The 12,621-nt window shown below is 40.6% G+C and overlaps 1 protein-coding gene across 8 annotated transcripts in view; it reads right to left on the bottom strand.

Annotated features, from left to right (window-relative positions):
- Positions 1–406: 406 nt before the first annotated feature.
- The window catches only part of IKZF2 (IKAROS family zinc finger 2), a 112,056-nt gene continuing 99,841 nt past the window's right edge, over positions 407–12,621 (bottom strand). For 6 of the 8 annotated variants that reach the window (XM_052792739.1, XM_052792742.1, XM_052792738.1 and 3 more), the window contains 2 exons: positions 7,532–7,675; positions 407–1,775 (listed from right to left, as the gene is read on the bottom strand). In XM_052792739.1, coding sequence (XP_052648699.1) covers positions 1,051–1,775; positions 7,532–7,675 — 869 coding nt within the window. In that variant the 3' untranslated portion in view covers positions 407–1,050. The remainder of the gene's footprint in view (positions 1,776–7,531; positions 7,676–12,621) is intronic. The other 2 variants (XM_052792744.1, XM_052792745.1) reach the window with 1 other exon arrangement.

Raw genomic sequence — 12,621 nt, 5'->3', positions numbered from 1 at the left:
TTATATTTAAAGAATACTTTGCTACTAGTACTTTCGTAATTTTAAAAGAAAATTATTTCAGAAGAGCAGCAGAACCTCTTGAATAAACTGCAGACTCTTTCACCCACTCCTAGGCCACTTACTGTCCTAGAAGCAAGTTTAAATGTTATTTCTAAATGCTATTTCTCAAAACATAGGGTGCAACTAAGTAAGTAAGGCTCCCAAGGGTCTCTAAGAAGCCAGTGAATCAACGCATAGGCATGGAGTAACAGCAAAACAACAATTCTAAAAAAGGTGCTTCATAAGTTAAGGAAAATAAAAATACAAAGCCTCAGACTTACCACAGAAGGCCCTCAGACTTATGAAACTAAACTGCTGTAATGTGGTACAGTGTTAAGACATACTTTTTTTTTTTTTTTTTTTTTTTTTTACATTCTAGAGGAGCAATACACACTGAACCCAGGAAAACAGCTCACCCTAGAAAGTAATTTTGAAAGGAATATCGACTTTGACTCGTGCTCCTAAATCCCTAACAGTTTTGCTTTAAAAATAATTGTTCATTCTGCAGAATTAAGTTCCCCCACCCTCTCCTCCAGTCACCGAAACCCCGCACCGTATCTACATGTTTGAAAAAGGCTCTCCTCTGAAATGTTTCTACCTATTCATCTGAAATTTTAAATGAGTGGCATGTCATTGGGACTTTAAAGCACTTAGCAAGGTCGAGCGATATCCCAAAACAGGACACGATGTACAGCTGATTGAGACAGAAATGGACTGCCTTTCAATTCCCACAGAAAGTGAGGTGGGTCACTCACCAAAAAGTGATGGCAACAACAAACCCCTCTTTTATCCCTTCCCTTCCTTCTTTCCATTCTTAAGCTGGGCAGAGCAAATGAGGTTGGGTTCACAAAAAATAAGGTTAATAATAATAATTAAACAACAGCAACAACAACAACAGCAACAACAACAAAATAGGCGTCTCAATGTCTGAGGAAAAGTGGGATTGTAAGTGCAGTATTTCTTCATGTGCAGTTCTTCTACTTCATACAAGTCCCCTTTGGATGAGAAGGCCTAGTGGAATGTGTGCTCCCCTCGGACTATGTGTGATGAGAACTCATAGCGGTCCTGGCTTCGGTAGCCACAGATGTTGCACTCTAGCGGGTCCCGGTAGCCATGGCAGCCCATGTGGATGGTGTACATGACATGGTCCAGGAAAAGGACACGACAGTGCTCGCACTTGAAAGCCCTAATCTGCTCCCCTTCTCCATTGATGACCTTGTAGATATCCTTTAAAGAGCCCTTAGAAGCTTTTGTGACATCCAAAGCCTTGGCGTCCTCCTTCATATAAGCCGGGCTTGGCTTTCTCTTGGGATTTAAGGCAGAGTTTCCTTGGTAGGACTGGCGGTCTTCATGGCTGCTCTCTGAGTCAGTAGAATCCAGGCAGCTATTGCTGGGGGAGCCCTCTCTATCCTGGGTTCGACTCTTTGGTCTGATGAGGGAGATCGGGCCATCCATGTTGTTCTCGTGACTGTCAGCTGTTTCCCTGCTAATAGGCCTTTCTATCCTGTTAGGATGATAGACCTGAGCGTAAGCTGAGCTGATGACTGGGGCCACCTCTGCAATTGTGCTTGGTGTGTGCTGCATCAGGGGGTGAAGTGCCTCAGCTCCAAGGTAGGTGATTGCATTGTTGATGGCTTGGTCCATCATGTGAGACTGCATCAGCTCAGCCTCCTTCTCATAGGTTAGGTTCATATCAAAGGGAATATCTGGATAGCCAAATCTCATAAGCTTTTCACCTAAGGGACAAGAGCAAATCAGAATGAGAAAAATCAACATAATCACTCCAAGGTTTCACTGTAAAAGGGGTAAGGAGGGACAGAAAACCCCTGACTTGGGGTGAAATTCATTCCAGAGTCCAAAGTCAGCCTCCTTCTACTTGTTTACTGACCTCCTACAAAGTTTCTGTCCTGAGACGGGTAAAACAGCAACCTCACCAACCGCTTTTTTATTTTTAGTCCAGGTGAAGCATGTAGCTGCAGCAACCTCCAGATCAATTCCAAACCTTCCACTGGGCCTGACTGTGCCCGCGCTTCAAGTTAGGGAAATACTTGTTAACTGGTAGAAAGTGGGATTGAACCACCGAGGTCAATGAAGCCCCACTGGTTTATACCATTAGACATACTCTCCCAAAATTAAAGGAGATATGTCCCCTGCACCCTGAGGTGCCTCATACATACCTTTCAACAGGACTGCATAGCGAGAAACCTAAGCAACAGGTACAGGGGGCTGGTATGGTGGCATCTTTACAGCCACAGTATGTAAATCCTTCAACCAGCAGAAAAATTATAAAATGACCACATGTGGCCACAGAACAGAGCAAGTAACAGGTGCACTGGGTGCTGACCTGCCATCTCATGTTGAGGCTATAGTATCTTTGTAGTTCTCCCCTCAAAAAAAAATCCTATCCCAATGTTCTGGGCTGAGAAAAGAAATACACACACACCCCCAGTGTCTATTTAGGCAAGAAAACAAAATAGAGAAACTGCATGTTAGCTTAGTTTCATTTGGTAAAAGGCAAAAGCAACTTCATTGACACAGGATAAATAAATACATAATGATGATGAAGCTGGCTGATTCATCACTATGTGAATCCAAATTCACATCCTTGTAACCTTTTTAAATCAATGGCATTACAGATATGTGAAACCAGAACCACATGCTGGTAAATTATGCTAGTCACAGGGCATGTTACATATCACAGCTCTCCTTTGAGGTTAACAAATTTACCACTACTTACATCAGGGCTCAGCTCAGCAGCACTGCTTTTCCAGTGATGGCTTTAGAGTATCAGTACAAGGAAAGTTCATATAATAACTCTTCTTTTTAAATAGAAAAGGTTATATGTATAACTATATGTGTAAGATACAAGATATAGATGCTCATACGAGTTCACACACACACAAGTATTAGCTAGTTGTAGACAGTTAACTTTTTAAGCTGCAAAGTCTGATAAATAATTTTGGTTGGTTTTCATTGTCTTGGTTACTTTTCACTGCCTCAGTACATAAACCCAGACTTTTGTTCAATAATGTAACCTAATAAATTCAAGGAGTCGCTACGTACAACTGGTTTGGCTATCCAAGAATTAGAGAACTGAAAAATCTTCTATCACCTTTTGCCAAAATTGCTTGGAACAAAACGTGTGTAAACCACCATAAGAAAGGAAGAGAACTGTAAGCCCAAATCTCTTCCAAATAGCATTAGTACATTTCAACATAGCTATCACTCAGCATTTTATTTTTTACTATAATAATTCATTCCACTTAGTGTGGCTTATCTTAAAGTGATGCATAAAGAGAGAAATAATTTTACATTACCCATGGTACAATCATGTTATCCTTAGAGATGATGCATCACTTTTGCTTGGGAACTTAGCCCTGATTAGCAAGGTGATTAAATGCAAGTCTAAAGTGAAGCACGTGAATATTCCTACTCCCTTCAGCAGTACTGTTCACATGCTTCTGATGTTCATGTACCTCACTACGTTTCCCTACGGATGGCTGTGTTACCCTTATAGCTTACCAAAAGAAAGCATAGTGTAGAAAACTGTTCCTTTGTTACACATTAGACATTTGGAGAAAAATAGGGAAGGAAGGAAGAAGCAAACAGTGCTACAATGACGGCCTTTGTAATCTAACGTGACCTAAGGGTGATTCTTGCCGTCAAACATCCTCTTTTCAGTGTTTCTGCCATGGGCTGGCAGTCTTGCTGTCTGTGATGGCTGTTCTGCCGCTGATTGGATGGACAACTCTGTAACGGAAGGTGGCTCCAGCTTCACTTGAAATTGAGCAGCTCCTTCCCAGGTGGGGCCAAAGTGGAACTGGAGGACAGCTCCAGGAGGCATGTGGTGTCTTTGGCACAGTGGGAAGAAAGAAATGAAACTGGAAAAGTCCATTGGTCCCTATCGCCTGCTCTGGCCACCTGTATCGTTCCTGTGTTTGAATAAAGAACTGGGTCTGGTGAGAGTCTGATTCAGTCTCCAAACACACTGTCAGTCCTTTGCAGGCTATATAGATCAAGAAATAATACCTATCCTTTATGGACTATTTGGATGAATGAGGCAAACCTTATTTTGATTCCTTTTATCTTCCACATTTAGTTATTCCACCACAGACAGCAGAGTAGAGAAAACTGTAAATTGCCAGTGACCTGAATTATTCATTCCTTTAATTACGAACTGGTTCCAAAGATGTCAGAGCCTTAGAAATGGAACGTGACATAAAAAAGTAAAATAAATGATAACATGGGGAGGAGAGGGCATAAAACACAGAGCTCAGAAGAAACATTAACAAACCAGTCCAACATGGTTTTCAATTTTAAATCCTCTTTAGCCAAATCTGTACTTAAAACTAAGTAATCAGATTCATCATTTTGAATTTGCATGCAAAATTATGCTCAAATTCTATTTATTCTTGCCCTACATTAGTGAAGTAGAAGAAGAAACATTCTCCACTGTGGTCGTTTTATCATATGACATTCAAAAAAACCTCAAAACAGGTATTCGAAACTAGATCAAAGCACACACACACAGCTGTCCTGTGATACCTGTAGTCCATCTCATCAAGCATCTAAAGCAACTGCAATGCTGGACACTTGGGAGAAAGCTGCAAGAAATCTTGGAGAAAGCAGTTACAGAATTTACCACTGAGTAAATTTCTTCCAGACCCCCATTAACTAGAAGTCGACTCTAATTTTGAAGCTGGTTGATCTTCATCTGCTCTGAGATGCCTGTGTATTTTTAATTCTTACTATAACAGCCGTGGTCTTATCGTAAGCCACATAAATGTGTCCTTTTGTATCCTGCCAGTTCTTAACCTCAGTGACACTCTGTGAGAGTAAGCACCACATTCAAACTGAAAATACGTGAATCTGCTTCATGATCAGCTTGAAGATGGTTACTTTCAATTTCACTAGTGCCTGCTTCACTGAAGGGGAAGCAAAAAGAAGTACTCGGACTCCTGCGCATCAGAAGTTATACTTGCTGCCTCCACTATTTCAACAGGTTTGGTAAGACTAGTACCTCAATAGCAGATACATAACCAAGCCTCTCACTCAGAAATTAACTCTATTTGCTGTATGCTGCTTCCTTTCCTCCCGAAATTTTAGCCAGAGTAGAGACTGTCGTCCATAACCAAGGTCCCTTGGAGACTGCTGATCAGAAAGAGCAGTAAAGCATTGATAGATGTAGCATGCAAAGATTTTAGCTTATGATTACATGACCTTCTCATAAACACCATTAAGTTGTTTTGGACAGGTGCCACGCTTGCAGTATGCACAGGAAAATTTCCTGCAAGCAAGAGAACCATTACAAGTTCTTCCTGATAGAGTTGAACAATATCTCATTGGGGAGAAAATGGGAAGAAAATTAAGGTCATGGTGAAAAAAAGAAAAGTAGCAAAGCAAAGACTGCTGTTTTTCAATTCAAATGCTGTGATGCCATGAAAGATCAGAAAAGGCAGAAAAATAAGATACAGTAAATATGAAAGAGGACACTTTTCCCCTACAGCTAGATCTGGAAAAAAACCTGCATGTCACATGAAACCCTGAATTCCTAGCCCCAGAAAAATGGAATACCGAAATGATCTATTACACCTTTAGAAGAAACAGGCTTATCTAACAACAAAGTAGTATAGCCTACAGAAGAGAATAATAATCTGCTACAGCGTATCTCAGGCAAGGATTTCCAATCAGTACATTTCCCTTTGAAGAAAATAACAACATATGGTCAATTGCATGTGACTGGACAAGTAAAATAACCCTTCTGGTCTAAAAAAGAGACCATAATCTACAGTTTCCAAAAATGGATTCAACTTATACCACCCAAAAAGTGAGTTGCCTCAGTTGCGAGGTATACTTACAATCAGTAAACTATACTGCTTTGAAAGCAGGCATGGGTACACCAGAATTTTAGGGAAAGGAGCAAGGTCTCCAGCCCTCTCAGATAAAATCTCTAGCCCCTGCAAGGATAACCTCTGAGAGGTATTGCAAACACAATTCTGTTCAAGTCTTTGGACAACCTGGGGGGGAAAAGAGCAAGAGGTGTGAACTGCCCTTCTTCCTTTTGAGGCTGTAATGTTTCTAAGGTCTAGACACACCAGTTTAAGTGTCAGCATGGCTATTTCACCGTTGATTGCAACCTGCAAGAACGTACAGCACTTGCTGAGAAAATACTGGGGAAACCTGCTATGATGGGGCCATGTTTACAATCTCATAAACCTGTATTTGTCTTGTCAGTAGAGTCCTGCTCCCTTTTCCACCCTCTTCAACCCCAACAGTTTTCACAGCAGTAAATTAAATCAGAGTATAAATCCTCCCGTTCTTATCAGCTATACAGTAATTCATTTCAGACCACTCTTAAAGACAACAGTCTAAGACTTAAGCTTTTATCTCGAAGGACTAATAACAATATAGGAAATACTGATGCCTCCCAGTGTTTCTCCTGTGGGTTGGATTGTTCCTGACCTAACCTTGGCTTAGCACCGATATTTAGGAATGGTCAGATGACTGAGAGCAGCCAGGTCAGTGTGTCAGTGCCCCCAGGCAAGCTGCTGCGTGCTGCTAGCTCCCTACTATTCAAAACCACGTGAGTTAGCTTAAAACCACCTTTAGTGGTGATTTAACAAATCCATCTGAATCTGCATTTAGCTGAGGGGCAATGACTTTTCTAAATGGCTGTGGTAATTGCTTACAGTCCTCTGATCCTCTCTCTGTAAGTGTCCTCAGTGTAGGCAGAATGAGTATTTGACACCCTTAAAATCTGTACGACTGTCCTTCCAGGGAGTGAGCATGGAAAACGCATATTACATGACTTTGGAGTCTAGCAGCATACACTTGCCCAAATAATTCTCTGTCCCAGCTCCCTTCCTAAGTTTAGCACTGCCTCAGTTGCAGTAAAAAGCTTTAAGCTACAGTAAAATTCCCCATACTGTCTCCTGTTACAAGCTGAACAATTTTAAGATGTCAAGGTACAAAGCAAAATATGAATTCTGGACCTAAACTTCCTCATGCCAGTATTATCAGACCAGTTGTTGCCAACTCTCAAGAATTTAAGACAAGTATTGAGATACTTGTGGTTGTGTTTTGTTTTGTTTTTTTAAAACACACACACATATGGAGACAGATAATTATATGAGAGTCTTAGTTTTTATTTGCTGGGGCAAGGAGAAGGAAGGATGACAAGTCTAAATCTCAAAAGGGCCAGAGAAAAGTTAAAAAAAACCAAAACAGCCTTAAGGCACAGTAAAAAGCTCAAGATTTTCTAAGCCATTTTCATGATTCTGGGGACCTCACTTTTGAACTCTCTGGCTTGGTAAAAGTAATTAAATAATTTTCAGGATTTCTTGCTGTGATTTAACCATCCCCATTGTTGTCCCTCCCCATCACAAACAAGTTCGGAGAGCGCTACTTTTTCCTTTGTTCTTTTGGCTATTACAAATTACAAGTAGCCTATACCTACACACTAAAAATAATAAAAGGCGTATTTCAAGCTTACCCACAAACTTCTGTGGGGTGGAGCTTTTACGCTTTCCCATGTTGCTTGTCAGCTTCTCTATAACAGCAGGTCTCTCAAAAGGCACCAGAGAAATATTGTTGTCCATCACAGGCTCTTGTTCCTTACAATCTTCCATAGGAGGTACTACATAAAACCAAAAAATCGTATCAGACAAGTCTGGTCTACACTTTACAGACAATGCAGATCATTTGAGCCCTGCTGATTGCGCAACAAGCGCAACACAAAATAAAGCAAGGTGCAAGAACACACTGGGCATCAAGATAGCAATCACCTTTAAGCAGAGCCACATTTACAAAACACTTCTCTTTGGGACCATCTCATTTAACAGAAGCCTAACTTTAAGCATTTATTAAAGGACTTGTTTTGTTCTGAATACTCAAGATCCCCAGTGAAGAGGGACACTTTTGAAAACTCACTCTGTAGATGACATTTTCTGTTATTCTCCCTTCAATATGGTCACCTGTTGCCAATGTAACTTTTTAGTTATAATTCTTTGTGCATTCCCTTAACTTCATGCTTATCATATGGCATGCTTACTGTTCTTATTCTCTTTTTGCACTAATCTCAATGACTAAAAAACATACAAGGCATTGATGACTTGTGTTTCCTGGGCCTGGCTATGTGTTCCTCAAGGCAAAGGCTTCCCAAATGGAAGACCTGTTAAAGCGTGTTTCCTCTCTCTATACACGAGATTGTAAAATCAACAAACACTGTACTGGAATGAAAGGATTAACATTGTATGGAAATTCCCTTCAGAATCAGTCACAGAAACTACCAATTTTTTGATTAATATTTTATCCCTTCAAACACAGACCTAACAACCTGTGAATGTGAGTATTCTGTGTCTGTCTTTCCAGTTTTGGGGATCAGCAGGGAGCACTCCTGTGCTAACTATGTTAGGAGAATGCTCATACATTGTCTTTGAGACAATGACAAGAAATCAATGACCCCTTCTGTCTTTACTCATTTCACTCATTGTTGCTTGTTGGGTTAGGGAATAAGGTGCTAGAGCAAAAGAAGTATAGGAATTGCTTCTGACCAGGGTAGTGACCAACTCACACAGGGTTTTATGTTACTTGCTGACATAGCTATTCACTAAATACCTACAAAGTATTCTGTTTTTGTTGAGCATCCTCTTATAAACCCCAAGAAGGGTCAGCGGTACCATGCTGTGGATCAGGCCCAGAGAGCCTGAGTCATTTGCAGTACATGTCAAGTGTGATTCTATGTGTAGCTCTGCTGCCATGAATTTAGTACATGGCCTAATTGTCCCACATTCATCTTCAGAAGGTAGCAAGAGAAATGTAAGAAGGATCAGCCATTAGTCCATGTGCTAATGGGATGGTTGAGATGTAAAAAAATTACTTGAGAAGAATGGATGGCAGAGAAATAGAAACTGGGATAATCTTGCACAGAGTTCCTACAATTTGCAATCTGTGAGCAACCCATTGCTTTCTCTGTATTAGATAAATCTTTCAGTGAAGTCACAGGTTGTATTGCAGAGGTAGCAGAGAAAAACTGAAACCCCTATCTTCTGCTAGTCCTCCTCTGGTCTCTCGCAGTAACAGCCTTTTGTGTCACAGACACCTTCTCACTGAGACTGTGCCATAAATGAACACCACCAGCCTACTTTCCTCCCATGTAACTTTACTAGCTTCAGGATCCTAATATGGAATAATCACTCCCCTGTTCTTAAACATGCAGCTGTTTGCTAGCACATAATATATGAAAAATAGGGTGATAAAAGCCTTGTCTTTGCCTTCTTTCTAGTAAGGAAGAGCAAATACCAGACAATTACAAAACAGTGTATCTGCTCAGGTGAACTTCTCAATTCAGACATTTGTAATAAGAAAACATGGCAATTTATTAATTTGATTCCATTTGTGCCTCTGCTGCTATGGAAAGCTGAGTACTTTGAGGCTTAGAATCTACCATACGCTATAAAATTATTTACTCTGCTGCTTTTATATTTGTACAGGATGCTCCCCCTGAGAAACACAATGGTTTCTCATTTGCAAGGCAGTCCTGCTGGCATCAGTGAAAGAGAAGAAGAAAAAGCATAAATATGAAATGAATCTAATGTTGCAACAAAATGGGATGCAGTGTTCAAGTGACCTAATTAATGCCCAGTGCAGACTGGGAGGTCTGGAATACTTTAATAACCTTAAAAATTTAGCCTTAGCTATTTAAATACTATGCTTGGTCAGGAGTTATCTGCACTATTTCTACTCAAGTATTTACCGAGGACATTTTGGAAGAAAGGAAAGATTATGTCTGTTGATTTTCACTGGAAACTGGTGTCTGACTCTCCTTTCGGCTTACCAAAAATCAGTGTATGCATGCACAGGCACACACACTCTGCATGAAACCCTGGATCCCTGCTCCGTGACAATACCCATCCTCACTGCGATAGGGCAGGTTTGCACGTAAGTGCTACTTCAAGAATTTCCAGCTGTTGCTGTACAGGACACACGAGGCTGATGGTGTGGACCTAGGGAGGTGCAGAAGGCTCTAAATCCCTCCTAGGAAGACCTGCTAAAGGCATGCTGGCTTTGTAGGACTGTACTTGCCCACAAAATCAGTTGAAAACTTCTTGATTACTGTCATAGCCATCTGATTAAGCCCCAAATGTAGTGACATTTTTATGTCTTACTACAATTAAGTAATACTTAAATAACTCTATCATTGGGCATATGTGTGTAAAATTTCCTAGATGGAATCTGAAACCTTTCTTCCATGAAAAATGAATAGTGCTAAAAAAGACATCTGCTCTTCTCGAAGTCAGGCAAAAATTCTGCTTGGACTCCTTTAGAAGTAAAATCACCATCAATAAAAGCATTTTCTTCCTATCTTTCATGCTGCAAGCTCTTTTTCCCACCTTAGAACTCAATTCTATAATCCAGAGCACAGCTCTTTTGCAACAGAATCACTGAATCATGCCAATATTTGTGTTACGATGGGAGTAAGTTACTGGAATGTGTTTTGTTATGTAGATTTTCTGGGAGGAGGGAGAAATGGAAATAGTCTAGTTTTGGAAACCATTTAAATTGCATGCAAAACCGGACCAAACAGGTGAGATATCACATTTTAGAAACCCAAAGAGTTAAGCTAAAGATCACCTTGTCAATTCTAGATACGTTAATTTTCATTTCAGTTTAAAAATATACAAATAAAGGACAAATAGCCCAGGCTGCTTTTTTTTTTTTTTTGGAGGAAAAACAAAATAAAAAAGGGGGAAAGCAAACCGATCACACACAACCGACAGTTACCACAAATCAGCTCCTCTGTGGTAGAAGTTCATATGTACACATTTACTCTGCAGTAAATGCAATTCCTTTTTTGTTGTACTTCATTGTACTTCATTCCCTTTGTAGTTTGAGCTACTGAAGAACAGCTGACATTATAACTAGCTTTGATACAGCAACTCATTTTAGGCTGTGAAAGCTATGGTCTCAGCTCAGCAATGCTTTTTAATTCTAAAAGCTCACATTTTAGTATGCTTCTGTTCAGGGGTGTTCTTAATCAGCTACCAGGGTGCGTTCCTAGATTGCCCATGCAAATGTTCACCACCTCTGACACTGTTAATGTTCTCAATTGCAGTTAACGCCAAATGTTGTTTCTAAGCCCATACTCTGAATACATAAACATAGATGCTCTTCAGAACAAAGACTTTATTTTCCTGAAGACATTGGTCTTTCAATCTTAGTGTTCAAAGTGGCTATCTCTTAGTTTTTCCTTCTGAATTTGTAAGAAACCACATATACTATTAAAAAAGTTTATGCTGTTCCTTAGCAAGGAAAGAATAGGGGAAAAAAGAGGTAAAAAAATTACCCAATGCGCGTTTTGCTGATAAATACTTTTGTGTGCAGACAACAGACACTGGGCTAAGTCTCAGCTGGTATAAATTAGTGTTACTCCATCAACCTCAATTTCCTTTCCTAAGCTCACAATATTGCTATTTTAAAAAAGTGTGTGTGTGCAGAGAAGTGACAGGAAATATTCCCATGGACCCTGGTGTGAAGTCTCCTGTGGGACCAGCATTTTAACAATGTTTTAAGCAACTATGTAAGAGGGAAGGACACAAGGCCATTGTGTGTTTTATGTGGAGCTGGCCTTTGAGCCTCGCACAGCCTAGGGCTAGGCTTCTTTCTCCTTCCCCTAAAAAGAGTATCCTTCTCCACTCTACTTTAAGAATTTCCTTGGACTTTTTGCTTTGTGGAGATGGAGAAGAGCATATAAACGGGTGTAAACCATAGCTAGCATTTAACATTTCTCCCTGTTTGTTCCCGCAAAGGTCATGTTCTTGGCATTCAGAGACTGTCACTTTTGTCACCCCCAACACATCGCTAGCTAAGAGACCGCAGACTAATTTCTACCTCCGGGGCCACCACTGCTTAGCCAAAAGTTGCCAACAACAAAGTCATCAGAGCTGTCTTGCAGCAGCCGTCATGCTGAGCAGGGGACAGGACCTAGCCACAAGGAGGGGCAGCTCAGCAAGCAACCGGCACCCTGCGAGAAGATGGAGAGTGAGCCAGAGACTTGTACATTCCTAACCACACACAGAAACTAGCCCTCCTTCCCCTCCTCTCGCTTCCCCTTGTGGCTTTAGTCAGGTGATCTAGCCATCTGCAAGACAAAGATAATTGAAATTAAAGGCCTCATCAGACCATAGTGAAAGCACCCAAGTAGACGTCTATAGCATGCCTATAAACTGATCAACTTGAGCACAATGCTTGAAAAAAGTCCAAACTCTCTAGGGGCTGCCTCCAAGTTTTCTGGAACAATTCACCTCTACAGAAAAAATTTAGCGCAATGTTAAACATTGGCCATATTGGTTGAGACCCAGCACAGCCACCTGCATCCTTAAAGCAGGATGCTGGTACGGATAAGAAAATTCCCACCTCTACCTATCTGTGCATAATGGTGAAGTTGTGACCAGGAGTCACACCAAAATGCATTCAGAGGCTTCAAAACACTCAGCAAGAACAAAATACTTAAAAGTATTTGGAAAGAGACTCAGGAAAACTTAACCCCAATGTGATGCAAAATAAACCAATGAATAAACCAAA

The sequence above is a fragment of the Harpia harpyja genome, chromosome 7 (genome assembly GCF_026419915.1).
Source record: "Harpia harpyja isolate bHarHar1 chromosome 7, bHarHar1 primary haplotype, whole genome shotgun sequence".
NCBI lineage: Eukaryota > Metazoa > Chordata > Aves > Accipitriformes > Accipitridae > Harpia > Harpia harpyja.
This window is presented reverse-complemented; position numbering and strand designations above follow the sequence as displayed.